This window comes from Erinaceus europaeus, chromosome 14 (genome assembly GCF_950295315.1).
Source record: "Erinaceus europaeus chromosome 14, mEriEur2.1, whole genome shotgun sequence".
NCBI classification, from domain to species: Eukaryota; Metazoa; Chordata; class Mammalia; order Eulipotyphla; family Erinaceidae; genus Erinaceus; species Erinaceus europaeus.
Window position 1 is genome coordinate 99,970,950 of NC_080175.1, and position 18,491 is coordinate 99,989,440.

The 18,491-nt window shown below is 49.1% G+C and overlaps 1 protein-coding gene across 9 annotated transcripts in view; it reads left to right on the top strand.

Annotated features, from left to right (window-relative positions):
- CMSS1 (cms1 ribosomal small subunit homolog) overlaps window positions 1-18,491 on the top strand; it is a 239,726-nt gene that overhangs the window by 185,085 nt on the left and 36,150 nt on the right. For 7 of the 9 annotated variants that reach the window (XM_060172176.1, XM_060172174.1, XM_060172173.1 and 4 more), the window contains one exon: window positions 16,256-16,368. The exons of the other annotated variants lie outside the window; for them this stretch is intronic. In XM_060172176.1, coding sequence (XP_060028159.1) covers window positions 16,256-16,368 — 113 coding nt within the window. The remainder of the gene's footprint in view (window positions 1-16,255; window positions 16,369-18,491) is intronic. 9 annotated transcript variants of the gene reach the window in all.

Genomic DNA, 18,491 nt, shown 5'->3' on the forward strand with positions numbered 1-18,491 from the left:
AGGGCGGGGTGAGCACAGATACTTGCTCCTTGTGAGAGAGCATCTGGGGAGAGGAACAGATATTCTATGCCTTTGGCATAAAGGAAATGTGTGGCTGACTATTGGTCAGCTTTCAGGAGAGTTTAGATGACCAAACGACAGCACCGGGCACTTCTCAGTCACACCTGCTACAAGCACGCAGTGCCTACGGCGCGGCTCTTAGAGCCCCAAGAAACTCGGCATCCAGGATGAGCCCTGCTGCTTCCTGGGCGGCATCAAGCCTTTTAGATCCGGTTCAGGAGGCCCCAAGTTTCACGTCGAGTGACAGGCATTACTGCCTTGTAAGAGTCACCCGGAATACCACGTTACTGAGGCTGAATTTGGTCCTACCCATCTCCAAACCATTGTGGGAGCTTTCTATATTAGCCCGATGGTGATGGTGAGGACAGCTCCCGCGTGTCCTGCACTCACAAGGCACCGTTGACTTAACACTGTTTTTTGTTTGTTTATTTGTTTTTATTGCTCCTAACAAGTCAGTGGCTAAGGAAACTTGAGGTTAAGTAACTTGTTGAAGCTCACACAGAACTAGAGTCAGAGCCAGGGAGCGATGCCATCCACAAACCCGCATCACAGGCGATGTGCATGAGAGAGCCCTGAGCCGCCTCCCTGGCCCGGTTTGTACCTTCCTTTCCTTCTGGCTTTCTTTCCTTCTTTCTTTCTTCCTGTCGGGGGTTGTTTACAGTGCCGTCACTGATACCCGGGCACGAAGTTCTCAGCACAACACTCACACCACAACTGAAGCCCTTTCCGTCATCATGCCACAGAGCCCCAAGGTTCTCTCCAGCCCCCCACTTCCCTCCTTCCCAGCGTCCCTTGCCTGGGCTCAGTGCGCCATCTGCAGCCTCCGCGAGCCCTTAAGGGGGGCGGGATCCCCTCCAGCTAGCCCTCGTCAACAGCGGCTGCTCTGCTGGCCGCCTAGTCACACACGGTCTGACTCTGCCCACCAGCGTCAGTGCCCTGACCCAGACGTGACTCCACTGAGGGGAAAGTGCGGCTCTGCACTGGCCGCCACCTAGAGGTGTGGCCCCTTGTTTACAACCCTCACTGCACAGTTTTCTCTCTTTAACTGTTTTAATTTTTTTTGTTTTCTTACTAATAGTCTGTTACACGATTGTAAGGTGAGGGGCTGGGCGGTGACGCACCTGGTTGAGAGCACGTGTTACAGTGCACGAGGACCTGGGTTCGAGCCCCTCACCCTATGGTCGGGGTTAAAAAATTTTTTTAACCTATTTCTTGTGAATTTTTTCTAACCAGGGGGAAAACTTCACGAGTGGTGAAGCAGGACTGCAGGTGTCTCTCTGTCTCTCTCCCTCTCTATCACCCCCTTCCCTCTCAATTTCTGGCTGTCTCTCTCCAATAAATAAAGATAATAAAAACTTTAAGAAGGGGGGCGGGTGGTAGGGCACTTGGTTGAGTGCACATGTTACAGGATGGTGAGAAGTTAGTGTGGAGTTCCACACCGCACTCACCACCTGAGTTCTCTTAAGTCTTATTTAAAGTCTTGTTTATTTACATATTATTGGATATAGAAAGAAATTGAGGAAGGAGACGGAGATAAAGAAAGAGAGACAGAGAGACAACGGCAGCCCTGCTTTACCGCTCGTGCAGCTTCCCCCCCTGCAGGTGGGGACCCGGGTCCTTGTGCGCTGTTGTGTGTGTGCTACTGCCAGGCCCCTAGTTCTCATAAATCTTACTAACAGTTTGCTTCCTTCTGTTTTGCTTGGAGATATATATAATCTCCAAATTTATGTAAATCAGATCTCTAGATTTTTCTTTTTTATATATTTATTTATTTTCCCTTTTGTTGCCCTTGTTGTTTTATTGTTGTAGTTATTGCTGTTATGGATGTCATTGTTGGACAGGACAGAGAGAAATGGAGAGAGGAGGGGAAGACAGAGAGGGGGAGAGAAAGACAGACACCTGCAGACCTGCTTCACCGCCTGTGAAGCGACTCCCCTGCAGGTGGGGAGCCGGGGGCTCGAACCGGGATCCTTAAGCCGGTCCTTGTGCTTCGTGCCACCTGCGCTTAACCCGCGGTGCTACCGCCCGACTCCCCCTAGATTTTTCTGACCAGAAACAAATGTATGCAGAGCATTCGTGGTCCCCCCCACCCCTCGGCGTGTCGCAGCGCTGAGAAACTGCTGATGTCACAGTGGCCGGGTGCTCGGGACAGGCCTGCGCTGCTGTGTCCAGGGCTGGAGGTCTGCTGAGCGGGAGTCGGAAACAGAGACTGGTGTCGGGGACTTGCGTGGCCTTTTACATCTGCAGCGTCCCCGTGTGCGGTCACTGGGCTAGTGATTCAGTCCTTCTTCTCTTCCTTTTTTTTTTCTTTCAGTCAGCAGTGAAGTGACTATCACAAATCTTCTCGTGCCTTAGGCAGTGGGAAGTGAATGACTTGCTGTGCTACTTACTGAAAGACAGCTCGCACAGTGTCCTTTCAAGTGAAGATTCTGGTGCCAGGGTGCGCTTCCAACACTGAGAAAGCAGAGCTCTTGATTTATTAGCGCAACTCTGAGCAACAAGCGTTTGGTGGCCTGGCATACTTTTAACACTGTTTCCCGTGAATTTTTCTTAACCTGCATCTGGCCCCTGTGTAAGTATTTTATTTTATTTTATCTCTGCCTCCAGGGATATCTCTGGAGCTCGGTGCCCACACTAAGAATCCACTGTTCCTAGAGGCCATTTGTTCCATTTTATTGGACAGGACAGAGGGAAACTGAGAGAGGAGGGGGAGACAAACAGGGAGAGAGACAGAGAGACACCTGCAGACCTGCTTCGATGCTTGTGAAGCGACCTGACCTTCCTGCCGGTGGGGACTGGGGGTTTAAACCCAGATCCTTGCGCGGTCCTTGTGCTTAGTACTGTGCGTGCCTAACCCGGTGCTCCACCCCCACCTCCATCCCCTTGTGTAAGTTTCCAATAAAAGGCAAAGCAAAGCTCTACGGTCACGGAGTCTTGTTAGGGGTTGTTTCAATGGAAGGTTGGAGCGACGCACGGGAAGCGGCTCCTCCTCCGAGCTTCACGACGACGCCCGGCTATTGTGCCTTCAGCTCTTGTCTTTTTATTATTATGATTATTATTTCTTTATTGGGCAATTAATGTTTTACATTCGACAGACAGTGAATGCAATAGTTTGTACATGCATAGGTCTTGTGTTGCAAGAGTGAGACTCCGTACGGAGCTGACTTGTGGTCAGACTCTCTCGGTTGTCCCCAGACAGGCAGGTGTGGTTACTGTCCTTGCGAACACAGCAGCCCAGAGCAGCACAGCACCTGGTTTCTTATGCCCCGTGTGTCTGCTCTCGGGGGGTGCGGCCCCACAGTCCTGCTATTCCTGAAATACTCCTGGTCCTAGTGTTGAGAGACCTGCGTCCAAGGAGACCCCTCCGGCCTCTGTGTACCCCTGCAGCTGGTCACTACCCATTTATAGAGTTATTTGCTTATTGGCGCACACATACAGAGAGGGGGGCCTCGTGAAACTTCCCCCCAGCAGGTGGGGACAAGGGGCTTGAACGCGTGTCCTCACATGCCATATGTTTGCTCTACTGAGTGAGCCACCACCTGGCCCCAACCTTTGCTTTCTTTACTAACACCAAGTTGGCCGGAGGTTTTGTTTATATGTTTGTTTTATTTTTTGTTTGGCTCTGGTTGGGAGGGGACACAAACATAAATGCACCTTCAATTCCGACCGCTCGTGCTCAGCATCTGAACTGAGAGGGAAACACGAGTCCTCACTCCACGTGTGCGCTGATGCGAGGGGAGGGTCCCCACTCACAGCCTGGCGGTTTGGTGACGTGGCTCAGAGACGGCTGCCTCCGTCTCTGCTTCTCTGCTTCAGGGCCAAGATCAGCTGCTCTGAGGACAAGCCCAGTAGCAGCCTTTGCTTCATCCGCATTTTGCTATTTTGCCCAAGCTGCATTCTTTTTGCTAGCCAGGGAATCATCCTAGATTCACCGTAAAGAGCTAAACACTCATTCCAGGTGCAAGCACTGGAGAAAAGCAGCTGAGCCCCCACACTTAGAACAGTTATAAAGCCTGCCTGGCGAGTGGCTTGTCTCATTTCACAGGCACAGACACGTGCAGCAGGATAAAAACGAGGCTCAGAGAGGCCGGGGCCACGCGGCGAGGATCAGAGCTGAGCGTCAGTGCAGGTCTGGCTGGCTCAGGGCCACTGCTCTTGCCTCTGCTCACCAGCTGCCAACCACAGGAGAGCCCAGAGTCACGTGCAGGTACAGTGTCCCCTCTCGGAGACCAGGGAGACTGTGCCAGGACCCAAGCCCACCTTTAGATGACCTCTTGGCCCCCAGAAGTTAGTCCCATTTCACAGATAAGGAAAGGGGTCCTCCCCAAAGTGAGATGACTTACCTGAGTGGAATCCAGCTCTCAAGTCGCAGAGGCGGGAGTCAAAGCCCCGTCTCTGATGGCCACTGTGCTCTCAGCTCTGTCTCCTGCTGGGATGTAAGCCTTGTATCTTCAGCAGGTTGTCAGCCTTGTGTTTTACGTTTGAGTTTTTTTTAAATATTTATGTATTCCCTTTTATTGCCCTTGTTGTTTTTATTGTTGTAGTTATTGTTATTGACATCATCGTTGTTGGATAGGACAGAGAGAAATGGAGAGAGGAGGGGGAAGACAGAGAGGGGGAGAGAAAGACAGACACCTGCAGACCTGCTTCACCGCCTGTGAAGCGACCTCCCCCCTGCAGGTGGGGATCGGGGGCTCAAACCAGGATCCTGACGCCAGTCCTATCCTTGGGCTTTGAGCTACTTTTGATGTTAGAAAGCCTTGTGCTTAGTCTTTGCATCTGCTTGTCATGATTGTATCTTCAGAGAGAGAATGGTTTATAATTCCCTGCTTACCACAACTACTTAGCTTGGAGTTAACTTCCAATGAAGATAATCTTTTATTATTATTATTATTTCGGAGAGAGACAAAGAGAAATTGAGTGAGGAGAGGGAGGTTGGGGAGAAAAAGACACGTGCCGTTCTGCTTCACTGCTTGTGAAGCTTTCCCCTCCTGCAGATGGGGACCAGGAGCTTGAAATAATCTTTGGAAGATGGTCTTGAATATGAAAAATGAAAAAGCAAACGAAAGAATGTAGTCTGGAGACTTCCAGGTCAGCCACTGGGCAGGGCTTGTGGGACAGGCGCTCACTGGGGTGCCGTGAGCCTCCAGGCAACTCTGGGGTTGGCACTGCACTTGGCGGCGGTGGCCGTGGCAGGGGACAGGGGTGTTGTGCTTGAATCCGCCCGGCAGCTTCTCAGGAAGACATTGTCCCGCTCCTGCCCGCTCTCAGTGTTCTGGTGCTTAACTGTAAGGTTCTTTTGTAACATACATAATAGCTTTCAGCCACAAGTATTTTTCAATGAGAAAAGACTAATCCCCTTCATTCAAAATGTATTGTGCGCCAAGCCTGGTGTTGGAAAGCTACTTAATTGTAGCCATAAGTCAGGTCTCCATTCTCAGCCTCTCATGCTCAGTCAGGGTGGTCCTGGTTAAAATTAATTCATGAAAACCTCCAACAGAAATTCAATATTCAGACTATTATAGTAGTGTTTATGTAGTAAAAACAAAATAACCCAAAAAGATGTCTCTCATTTGGGACTTTTTTTTTCAGTTTTCTATTTGCAAATCATTCACTCAGTCACTGCTGTTCTTGCATGTCTAGGCCCCTTCCTGCACACGAGGGAGATCACATTAAAAACAAACACACATATTATTGGTTTCTGCCAGCTCGGAATTTAAAGTTTATGAGAAGGATCAAGTAAAGCATAGACCAGCAAATAAATAAGAAATGTATGATTTGTGATGGTGCCTTGCTAGAGAAAATCATCAGAGATTGCAAAGGCAATAACGAATGCACTTCAAAAGGCAAAAGATGTCTGCAATCTGAGGAGAAACGGGGGTGGGGTGGGGGGACTACTTTACATCCTAGAGGAGCCCTCTGGTTCCTGACAGGGTGCCACTGAAACCGAGACCTGAGTGATCGATAGTAGCTGGACCAGAATGAACAGGCTAGGAAGCAGAATGAGGAGAAAGCCTAGAGGTGGCGTGTTCTTTTCATTATTATTATTATTATTTATAAAAAGGAAACACTGACAAAACCACAGGATAAGAGGGGTACAAGAAGGATACAACTCCACACAGTTCCCACCATCAGAACTCTGTATCCCATCCCCTCCCCTGACAGCTTTCCTATTCTCTATCCCTCTGGGAGGATGGACCCAGGGTCACTGTGGGATGCAGAAGGTGGAAGGTCTGGCTGCTGTAATGGCTTCCCCACTGAACATGGGTGTAGACAGGTGGATCCATACTCCCAGCCTCTCTTTCCCTATGGGGCAGGGCTCTGGGGAAGCGGAGCTCCAGGACACATTGGTGGGGTCGTCTGTCCAGGGATGTCATGATGGCATCTGGAACCTGATGGCTGAAAAGAGAGTTAACATACAAAGCCAAACAAATTGTTGAACAATCATGGACCTAAAGGCTGGAGTAGTGCAGATGAGTTTGGGGGGTGGGGGATTGTCTCCGTTTTGTAGATAGCTAGTAGGCGTATTTTACTTATATTCCAAAGGGCCTGTGGCTATACTAGTTTTTTTGTTTGTTTGTTTGTTCCCTGATATGCAGGTGGATCCAAGTTATTGTCTGGGGAGACAATGTCATGGCTGGAAAAAGCTGAATAAGGGCAAGAGACTGGCAGACTTTAATGTTGACTCTTTAGTCACTATCAGGCCACCCCATCAGCAGGGGCCCTAGTCAGGGAGTCCTGAGATTCCCAAACAGACATGATGGGCCTAGACCTCGAATAAATCCCTCTCTCCATTGTTACCGGTCATCTCTATCAGGAACAACACAATAGACCCCTTTGTGACCCCCATCGGACCTTGCCCTCAACCTGGACCAACAATGGTAGAGAATGGTCCATCCTCTGAAGGGAGGCTGGACAACATACTCCATGCTCCACCTGAGGAAGATGGGTCCTGATACTGGGGCAGCTTGGAACGTTCCTACTCATGACCACAGAATGTGAGCTCAGATCTACAGGGATGCAGAGGTCACACAGGCTCCTAAGCTGAATATGGGCCCCAGATCACATCAAATTGATGGGTTTACAGTCAACAGTATTTATTCCTCTAAACACCCAGACTACATCCATACCTCTGTCTGGTGGCCGCCAGAAGAAAAGATGCAGCTGGGGGGTGGGGGGGGGGCTGGAGCTCTTCTTATCACTCTACATGTCGGTAAACTCTTGCCTCTGATCTCTTTCCAGTAGTCTTCAGCTTTGCTGATGGCTTACAGAACTTACTCTGCAAACGTTTGTCAAAGCGATTTGATTTGAGCCCCTGATGGTAGGCCGGAAGAGGAGTCAGAAGGACCATGTCCTTGCCCTCTGGGGGTGGCCAGCATCAGTGAGTTAGACTGGAAGAGTTAGTGTTTTCAGTCTATGGGCGACTGAGCTGGCAGGTGGGCGAGATAACTGGCAGAATAGGAGGTACTGTGCACATGCAGAACATTCCTTAAGAGCATGTGGTTAGAATTTAATGGAGCTGAAAAAGTCATGATTCATTTTTCATGTTTTAATTACTCAAGTATGGCTAAAAGTGCAACTGGATGTCTTCCAAAAATAAAACTCTTGAGGTGAGGTGAGAGAAACTTCAGCCCTCAGAATAACTTGAAAATTGGAGGTTGGAATTGTAACTATTTTGTCAACCATCTTAACTCTGTCACTAGCACTGTGGCGATTTGATTACAAGTGGCCTGTGTGGTTGCTGGCCATTAAACTGCGGACCTCAGCTGTAGGCATCACCCTTCCCTTCCTCCTTGCCCCGTGTGTCCGATCGGGGTCTGGAATGAAAATGATGGAAGAAAGCAGAAGCAGAGGGCTTGGCTTCCAGGCTGCAGCTCCTGGAGGACATTTTCCTCAGTCTATTGGGTAGGATAGAGAGAAATTGAGAGATGACAGGGAGACAGAGAGGGAGAGAGACAGACAGATACTGTAGACCTGCTTCACCACTAGGGAAGCATCCCCCCTGCAGGTGGGGACCCAGGGGCTCGAACCCAGGTCCTTGTCACGTCCTTACCCTCAGTCCTATGTGTGCTTAACCAGGTGTGCCACCGCCCGCCCCTACATTGAATGATTTCACATTATTACATTGAAATCACACGCACTGGAGAATCACACGGTATCACACGCACTGACAGTGAAAGCAGCCCTCTCCGTCTGACAGTCAGCATTCCTCCTATCAGAACACCCAGTGTCTCTACTGGGGGGGGAGTAGAGTGTCGTGTGGAAACAGAGAACCGCGGGGCGTGCGCCAGCTACTGTGTCTGCTGTGACTGGGAGCCGCGAGTCTCCCAGTAAACGCGGTGGTCAATCAAAGTCATCAAGTCCTAAAAGACTTCCTATTGATAATACCAATAGGAAAAATTTCAAACGTGGTTGGAAATATAAAATGATACACAGTAGCTGGAGAGTAACCACAGTCACAGTGCTTCTCAAAAGCGGGAAACTGGAAAGAGAGAGAAGGAACGGACGGGGGTGGGGGTGTTCAGAGGTCGTTACCTGTGTCAGCAGAGCCGAACCACGGAAGCCCGCCTTCCCCCTCCGTCCCGTCCGTCCCGCAGGAAGGGTGGGATTGGTGGGCTTGTTAGTCTCACCTTGGGACTTCTCAGGGCAGAACGTCACTCAGTCTTTGACACCCTGCTAACGAGCTCTGTGCTGCCAAGCGCCTCACTTTGGGTGCAAAAGAGGAGTGTGGTACCTCGGGCCTCACTTACAGAGGCCGGAAACAACTGTTTAAGGAAACTCATTTCAGTGGGAGACCAAAAAGACAAAAAGAGGGGTCTGCAACTTCTGCCGACTTCCTTCCATCTACCCCTCAATCCCGCTGCCAGAAGTCATAACAGAGCTTCCCGGTGACGCTTCCACATCCTGAGGGTGCAAAGTCACCAACAGTCAGCTTTGCCTGCTCTGGAACCAGACTCGCCGCTGACCTCAGAGAATCCGCTGTGACACTGCAGCTGCGTGTCGGCTCGGGAGGCCCCAATCAGCCAGAGTGGGTTTGTTTTATTTCTGGGCTTGTCTTGTCAGTGAGTCTGGTGGTCCCAGACTCTTCCTGCAAATGAAAGGACACTACTGACTTGGATCTATTTTCTACATGCATAAACTATAAAAAGGAGAAGCTGCCTGCTCCTTGACGTAATAGTTAAGAAACCTTGAAGGCTGGAGAACAAAATATAAGATAGCCAAGGTAAACAAACCCTGGCTGTGGAGCGTAAATGCAGCAGGATGCACAGCAGAGGAAATGCCCCTCGTTTCTGTGCTGAAAAGAGTCGTCGTGGGCGGGGGAGACAGCACAGTGGCTCTGCAAAGAGACTCTCAGGCCTGAGGCTCCAAAGCCCCAGGGTCAGTCCCCTGCAGCACCATCAGCCAGAGCTGAGCAGGGCTCTGGTAAAATAGTCATTGCACGGAACTAGCGAGCACAAGTCTGTGTTAATATTCGCCACCGAGGCCCAGCCATGCAGCCAAAGCGTTATACAGAGAGGGCCAAGCGTCTCTGAAGGCCCAGAAGTGCGTGTGCCAGGGAGTGGCTTCTCTCCTCCTCTCTGTAGCGAGTGTAGAAACAGTCGCCCTGCCCATCTCCTGAGTCCGAGAACTGTCCCAGGAGTGAAGGAGTGTGTAGGGGCTTCCTTGCCTCGCTTCCTGTGGCTGGCGTGTGCCCCATGTACGCAGAGAGAGTGCTTTTCGTGTTCTCTCCACATGGCCAGTGTGGGCCAGGCGGTGGCGCACCTGGCTGAGGGCGCACGTGAAGGCCTGGCATGATGTTTCCTCTTGTGTACCAAAAAGATGGTACGAGACTCAGAATCTCTGTGCAGCCTTGTTGCGATTTTAAAGTCATTATTTTTTAACAACGAAAAATGTTTAATCATTTCTATTGGGAGTCCTTGCTATAAGCCGTATCTCATCTCGACAGGACGCAACAGGGCCTCAGCGTTCTCCTCCTGCCCCCCCCCCTTCCCCAGAGTCCTTCCTTTTTTTTTCTTTAATGGGATTAATGGTTTACAGAGGACAGTCAAATACCATAGTTGGTACCTGTGTCACATTTCCAGTTTTCCACATAACACCCCCACTAGGTCCTCCTACGCCATCATGATGCAGGACCTGAACCCTCCCCCCCCCCCCGCGTCTGTGGTGCCGTCCACCACAAGCCACCATTAGTTCAGACCTGCTCTTCATGTCCACCCCCCGAGTAGGATCTGCCCTCGTAAGTGTCTGCTCTGAGAGCCTTCCCTCCAGGAGGGTCAGCGTCCTTAGATCACCTCTGAGACCACGTTCTCTCTTCAAGGATGACTCTCTGACCTCCATGTCAGATAGAATTCCCTGCAAAGTCTGGTCCAGGGACAAGAAAGACCCAGAAAATAGCTCACGAGCTAATTCCATTAGCCTCAGTGCTTCCGCACTCTCTAGGGCGGCCGGCGAGCGCCTCCGCACACGATCCCCAAGCACAGCACCGCACCTCACCTCCACTCTAGATCTGAGAACTCAAGAGCCTGCCATCTCTCAGGTACAAACGGGCAGAGCCCTCACTCACTCCTGGCCCACCCCGCAAGTTGAGCCTCTTGGTGAGGGGAGTCTCGATGGAAGTGCGTGTGGAGGGGTGGGGATGCTGGGAGGCAGATGGTGGTGTCCGCAGCTTCGTCCTAGCTACCCACGATCCAGTTAGGCACCGCCGTGCCCACAGAGACATTGAGGCGGATGAGGAGACTGAGAACCTTCTAGCTCCATTCAAGATGGGTTGAAGAAGGTGGATTCATTATTCTTAGTAGCTGAGAAATATTCCACAACTTTCTCAGCCACTCATCTGTTTTTGGCCATGTCCAGCAGAGAAGCAACTTCAGGAGAGAGAACTCCCACCTTCTGCACCCCATAGTGATCCTGGGTTCAGACTCCCAGAGGGATAAAGAATAGGGGAGCTTCCAATGGAGGAAATGAGATATGGAGCTCTGGTGGTGGGAACTGTGTGGAATTGTATCCCTCTTATCCCACTATCTTATCAATCACTATTAAATCACTAACAAAAAAATAAATAGGAAAAAAAAAAACCATGAACCACAGCCCAAACAATCCATTCTTTTTTTTTTTTTAATTTCTTATATTTATTTAGTTTCCTTTTTGTTGCCCTTGTTTTTTATTGTTGTTGTAGTTATTATTGTTGTTGTTGTTGATGTCATCGTTGTTAGATATGAGAGAGAGAGCTGGAGAGAGGAGGGGAAGACAGAGAGGGGGAGAGAAAGACAGACACCTGCAGACCTGCTTCAACGCCTGTGAAGCGACTTCCCCTGCAGGTGGGGAGCCGGGGGCTCGAACCGGGATCCTTACGCCGGTCCTTGCGCTTTGTGCCACTTGCACTTTGCGCCATGTGAACTTAACCTGCTGCACTACCGCCCAACTCCCCACACAGTCCATTCTTGTCAGAGACTAACAATGTCCTTCCAGCAGTTTCTGGTCAGGTGAAGTTTCCTAGGGTCAAGACCAGACTCCTCCGCGTGGCAGATAAGAGGCAGCACATCTAGGAAATAGGAGACTCCAGCCCATCTTCTGTGTGGGAATGCTTGCCCCGGTGGAGTGGCTGAGGGGTCTGGGCAAGGCCTGGCAGCTTGGCGAACTTCAGCTCTGAAGAAATGGACAGGACGCCAGAAAGAGAAGCATGAATATGGGATGACCTCACTCGCAGACAGAGTGGAGAAATAAGAGCAGAGGGGAAAACACAGAGCAGAACGTGGACTGGGGCTGGTGTGCGGCACCAAATTAAAGGGCTCTGAGGTGGGGGGAGGATTCAGGTCCTGGGACATGATGGTGGAGGAGGACCTGGTGGGGGGTTAGGGTGTCAGGTAGGAAACTGAGAAGCCTTACACATGTACTGACTACTGTATCTCACTGTTGTCTGTAAACCGTTAAAAATAAAAATAAACAGACTATAGATATATATGCTAGCATCTATAATGGTAGACAATAAGTAAAATAGAAGACTAAAAGAAAACAATCTAAACAGGATAATGAGGATTGAATTCAGCCGTCCTCATAAAGTGCTTAGTGCTGAGAAGTGGAGAAGGAAGTGGGCCAGTCTTTATGGTTGGGGATTCAGCCCTTTCCTAGAACTTTATTTTCCACAGGACCCCTCACTGTAAAGACTGTGTGTGTGAGTGTGTGTGTGTGTGTGTGTGTGTGTGTGTGTGTCTGTATGTGAGTATGTGTGAGTGTGTCTGTATGTGAGTGTGTGTGAGTGAGGGTGTGTGTGTGTATGTGAGTTTGAGTGTGTGAATGAGTGTATGTGTCTGAGTGTGTGACAGTGTGTAAGTGTGTGTGTCTGTGAGTGTGTGTGAGTGTGTGTGTCTGTGAGTGTGTATGTGAGTGTGTGTGTGAGTGTGTGTGAGTGTGGGTGTGTCTGTGTGTCTGTATGTGAGTGTGTGTGTGTGTCTGTATGAGTGAGGGTGTGGGTGTGAGTGTGTGTGTATGTGAGTTTGAGTGTGTGTGTGTGTGTGTGTGAGTGAGTGTGTGTCTGAGTGAGTGTGTGTGGCTGAGTGTGTGTGAGTGTGTGTGAGTTTGAGTGTGTGTGTGAGTGAGTGTGTGTATATGAGTGTGTGTGTCTGAGTGAGTGTGTGAGAGTGTGTGTATGTCTGTGTGTCTGTATGTGAGTGTGTGTGTGTGTCTGTGTATGAGTGAGGGTGTGTGTGTGTGTGTATGTGAGTTTGAGTGTGTGTATGAGTGTGTGTATGTGAGTGTGTGTGTCTGAGTGTGTGTGAGTGAGTGTGTGTGTGTGTGAATTTGAGTGTGTGTGTGTGTGTGTGTGTGTGTGTGTTCTGCAGAAAAGTCTGCTGCAAGTCTGTTCCAGGGCCTCTGTAAGTCACATCTCTTTTCCCTGAAGCCGGTAAATTTTTAACTTGCCCTTGACTTGTCGTAATTTCACAACGATATAGCTTGGTGTGAGCCAGCGAGGGTCTAGGAATCTGAGCGCTCACTGTTTCCTGGACATCCACATCCTGACCAAATCCCAGATGTGGAAAATTTCCCACTGTTATTTCTTTGAATGTGGCTTCTGCTCCCTTCTTTTTTCCCCCTCTTTTCCTTATGAGACCTCTTTGCTTTGCCTTCCTAGTAGATGTTTTTGCCCCTGTGTTTGCCCTTTCCCAAGTGTTAAGTCAGGGGGGTGACACATGGCGTAGCCTCTGGATTCTGGCTTCTTCCACACAGTGCTTTACATCGAAAACTTATTTATGTCGTGTGTGTCAGAAGAAACTATGAGGCCTAATAAGAAACCAGATCTAGGTTTTGAAAGACCTGAATCTTATCCAGTTTGGGGGCCCTTTTTTTATAAAAGGAAATGAAAATCACCAATTCCAAGTCAGGTGTGAAAGAAGCTATTGGGTTGCCAGAAAGACCCTGACACAGTGTATGTCCTGCCTTTTCTGACCGCCCAGTTCTGTAAAGTCACAGGAGTGCTACTATAAACATAGGGATTCTGAAAGGACTTTAGTCATCCTCATCAAATAAAAATAATACTGTTTCTTTTAAGCTGTGTAAAAGCCAAGTCTCTGCTGTGTCCCTGTAGAAAAGACCTTCCAGCTTATTAATAAATAGGAAAAGGGGGACCTGTGTTTCTGCTTCGAGTTTGCAGGGCGTTTGTTTGTCTGGGTGACTGGTAGGGTTTTGCGCTGACTGGCTTTTGGTTTCACGTGTCACAGGCCTGATGCCTGTCTCACACATAGTTCTAGGAACGGATGCTGTCCGAGTGTCTGTGTCATGTTCTGTGACCTCTACATAATATCTCATTAAATCCAAAGTCTGTCCAACCAGCTTCCTTTCACTGGATTCCCAGCATACCCTCTGAAACACTACTCACTGGGGACTACGTGACAGAAATCTCAGTGGGGAAAGGACAATAATAACACATTGCGATGAAAATAATCTTTCACATGTCTGAAGGAAAACTAACTAAGGTTCATTGCCAAGGTCCCATCCAGGACCCAGAATGGGTTCATGCGAGCTAGTAATTAGAAGCTTAGGGAGATCGCTGGGAACTTGGACTTCTGACACTTCTCCTAAAGAGGACAGAGGCAAGGACTGCAGGGCAGGAGAGCTCTGCGGCCTTTTGTTGTAGCTCTTTTTAGCTGGGAAAGGACAGTTGACAGTGTGCGTTGGTGGTAGAGTGGTGATGAGCATAGCTGCCTTCCAAGGACAGTTTCCGATCCTCGACTCCTCTCGGGGAGAATTCAGCCAATTCCATACGGTGTTTTCTTGGCTCGTTTGTTTGTTTTTGCCACCAAGGTTATTGCTGAAGGCTGGGTGCCTGCACATCCACCGTTCCCAGTGGCCATTGTATTTTGTTTTGCTAGAATGAAAGAGAGAGGAGAGAGAGATGGAGAGAGAGGACACGCAGGCAGCGCTGCCACGCTGCTCATGAAGCTTCCTAACGCAGATGGAGTCCAGGCATGATAATATGTTCACTGGTCGGTTTGTTGGTTTGCTTTCTAAATTTCTTGGTTATCTTTATTTATTGGATGGAGGAGACCAGGGTCACTGTGGGCGCAGAAGGCGGAAGGCCTGGCTTCTCTGTGAGCGTCTTTAGCCTCCTAGAGGACAGGATCACTTGTGTTGAAGACTTTTTAATGTGATGCTAGTGCTGGAGAGTAAACCAAGGTCCCCAGGCCCAACTTTCCCCCATTTTTTAATCTTTACTTGTTTATTCAATAGATAGAGGCAAACACTGAGAGAGCAAGGGGTGATAGAGAGGAAGAGAGACAGAGAGATACCCACAGCCCTGCTTCACCACTCACAAAGCTTTTCCCCTGCAGCGAGGGGTCCAGGGGCTTGAACCCTGGTCTTTGCACTTTGTGTCATGTGCGCTTAGCCAGATGCGCCACCACCCAGCCCCCTTTTTCTATTTTTGGAAGAAGAAAGAGTCGCCGTAAGAGGGTCAAGTGGCGGGAATCAGGCAGTAGCGCAGCAGGTTAAGCGCACATGGCGCAAAGCGCAAGGACCGGCATAAGGTGGTGAAGCAGGTCTGCAGGTGTCTGTCTTTCTCTCCTGCCTTTGTCTTCCCCTCCTCTCTCCATTTCTCTCTGCCCTATCTAACAACAACGACATCAACAACAACAATAATAACTACTACAACAATGAAAAACAACAAGGGCAACAAAAAGGGAAAATAAATAAATATATTTTTTAAAAGATGGTCAGTGGTAGAACACAGGGCTGACATCAGTCTCTGTCCCCAGAACCACATATCCCCAAGGTGATGCACTGGTTCGCATCCTCTCTTTCTTAAATAAATAAAACTTTAATTTGAATGTAGAAACCAATTTGGGGGCCAGGTGGTGTTGCACCTGGTTGAGTGCACATGTTGCCAGGCATAAGGACCCAGGTTCAAGTCCCTGGTCCCCACCTGCAGGGGGAAAGCTTCACAAACAGTAAAGCTGTTTTGCAGGGTAGAGATGACAGTTAACTCAAATCTGCAACCTTGAGAGGATTGCGGTGGTTTGCGAGGGAGAAACTCGAGATTCAGAACTCTGGTGGTGGCAACGGTGTGGAGTTATACCCTACTGACATGTAATTTTATAAATCAATATTGAATCGCTAATTTTTTTTTAAAAAATAAGAAAAGAAACTAAAAAAGAAGTGTTGTATATATGTTTCTCTTTTTTCTCTATCCCCCTCCCTCTCAATTTCTCTCTGTTGTATCAAATTAAATAGTTTTTTTTTTAAGCTTCAGAATGAGCAAGAGGTACAGAGAGAGAGTGAGAGAGAGGGAGGGAGGGAGGGAGGGAAGTTCCATCGATGGAGATCTTTGCTGCTCTCTGAGGGCTTTGACCTGAGGAAGAGGAACCGTGCGGGGCTCAAGCACTCACGTGCCGGACAGTGTGCGCCTTCCCGGGGGAGGTCTCTCCTGGCCACGTGCCCTCGTTTGGGACTCTTTCCTTAGATCCAGCTTTCTAGAGGTGGAATTGCTTGGTGGAGAGAGCCTTTTTTTTTTTTAAATTTCTTTATTGGGGAATTAATGTTTTACATTCGACAGTAAATACAGTAGTTTGTACATGCATAACATTCCCAGTTTTCCACAAAACAGTACAGCCGGAGTGAACCTTCTAGAAGGGTAGCACTGAGGTCGCATTAGCAGTGCGAGAGGAAAGAGACCCTTCTGATTTGTAAACTCACTCTGCCCTAGAATCCTCAGATGGTGAAGCGAGAAAAGCATCAGGTGGAGGAGGAGGAGAGGACGCAGGAGCCATGCAGCAGGAGACAGCTCCAGACAACACCGCGTCAGAGGAAGCCAGACAGGTAACTGTCACAGCCGGTGACCTCCAAACCCGCCTCCTGTCTCTGCATCTTCCTGTGCTGCTGGGGACAGTTGCTTCTGCCTCCGACAAGGACAGGCTTCGTTCATTAATTACACATGAGCAATAACTATTCCCTCCCCCCAATTTCTTTTGAACAGTGCAAATGGATTTAAAAAAAATTTTTTTTTTTTTGGGGGGGCCTCATTTCTGGGCTCTCAATTCTATTCCACTGGTCAGTGTGTCTGTTCATGTTCCAGTAAATTTTTATTTATAAAATGGAAATATTGACAAGACCATCGCATAAGAGGGGTACAGTTCCCACCACCCGATCTCCGTATCCCATCCCCTCCCCTGACAGCTTTCCTAGTCTTTATCGCTCTGGGAGTATGGACCCAGGGTCATTGTGGGATGTGGAAGGTGGAAGGTCTGGCTTCTGTCATTGCTTCCCCGCTGAACATGGGTGTTGACAGGTGGATCCACACTCCCAGCCTGTCTCTCTTTCCCTAGTGGGATGGGGCTCTGGGGAGGCAGGGCTCCAGGACACAGTGGTGGGGTCGTCTGCCCTGGGAAGTCTGGTTGGCATCATGGTAGCATCTGGAACCTGGTGGCTGAAAAAGAGTTAAGATATAAAACAGAGTAAATTGTTGACTAATCATGAACTGAAAGGTAAGAATATTGCACATGAAGATTTGGGGATCTCCATTTTGGAAAAAGCTAGTAGGGGGAGTTGGATGGTAGCACAGCAGGTTAAGCGCATGTGGTGCAAAGCGCAAGGACTGGCTTAAAAATCCTGGTTCGAGCCCCTGGCTCCCCACCTGCAGGGGAGTCGCTTCACAGGTGGTGAAGCAGGTCTGTAGGTGTCTATCTTTCTCTCCCCCTCTCTCTTCCCCTCCTCTCTCCATTTCTCTCTGTCCTTTCTAACAATGACATCAATAACATCAACAATAATAGCTACAATGACAATTTTTAAAAAGGACAACAAAAGGGGAAAATAAATATTTTTAGAAAAAGAAATAAAGGTTAAAAAAAAAGAAGCTAGTAGGTCTATTTTAGGTACATTCCAAGGGGCCCATGACTTGACTAGTTTTTGCCTGAGTCTGACGCTAACATGCAGGTGGACCCAGGTTATTGTCTGGGGAGATGGTGTCAGAGTTGGAAAACGGGCCAGAGAGCTGGTCAGGGCAGAGAGTAGCTCCCAAATATGGGGAAAGTATGTAAGTAATATTAACTGTGAAGCCCATCCATTTGATCCAGGCCCATATTCAGAACAAGAGCCTGCCACTCGAGGAAGACGGGTCCTGCAATGAGCACAGCCCGGAATGTTCCCAGCCGTGACCACAGAATGTGAGCTCAGACCTACAGGGGCGCAGAGGCTACACAGGCAAATGGATTTTGCACTAACAATCTCATAGATCCTTGTGTCACATTTTTGCCAAATAGTCACACTATTCTCTTGGGTACAGTTCCTAGGAGAAGACAGATGGGCTAAACAGAGGCAAGAATGCTCCTCTTAACAGTGATGCTTACTGTCCATGCTGCCAGTGGCTTCCACACTCTCTTCTCCCTCTCTCTCTCTCTCTCTCTCTCTAATCATTTATTAGTGATTTAATAGTAATTAACAAGATTGTAAGATCACTGGGATGCAATTCCACACAGTTCCCGCCACCAGAGTTCCCTGTCCCATCCCCTCCACTGGAAACTTCCCTATTCTTTATCCCTCTGGGAGGATGGACCCAAATTCTTTATGGGGAGCAGAGGTGGGAGTTCTGGCTTCTGTCGTTGCTTCTCCGCTGGACATGGGTGTTGGCAGGTGGATCCACACCCCCAGCCTGTGTCTGTCTGTCCCTAGTGGGGCAGGGCTCTGGGGAGGGGAGGCTCCAGGACACATGGGGGAGGGCGTCTGCCCAGGGAAGTGAGGGTGGTGTCATGGCAGCATCTGCAACTTGGTGGCTGAAAGGCAGTAAGATATAAAGCAGGACAAATAGTTTAATAAACAGGAACCTGAAGGTATGAATAGAGCAGGTGAAAATAGGGGTCTCCAGGTGGGAAGAAGCCAGGAAGTCTATTTTTGGTGGGTTTCTAGCGGCCCATGACTTTAGTCATTTTTGCCTGAACCCAATAGCT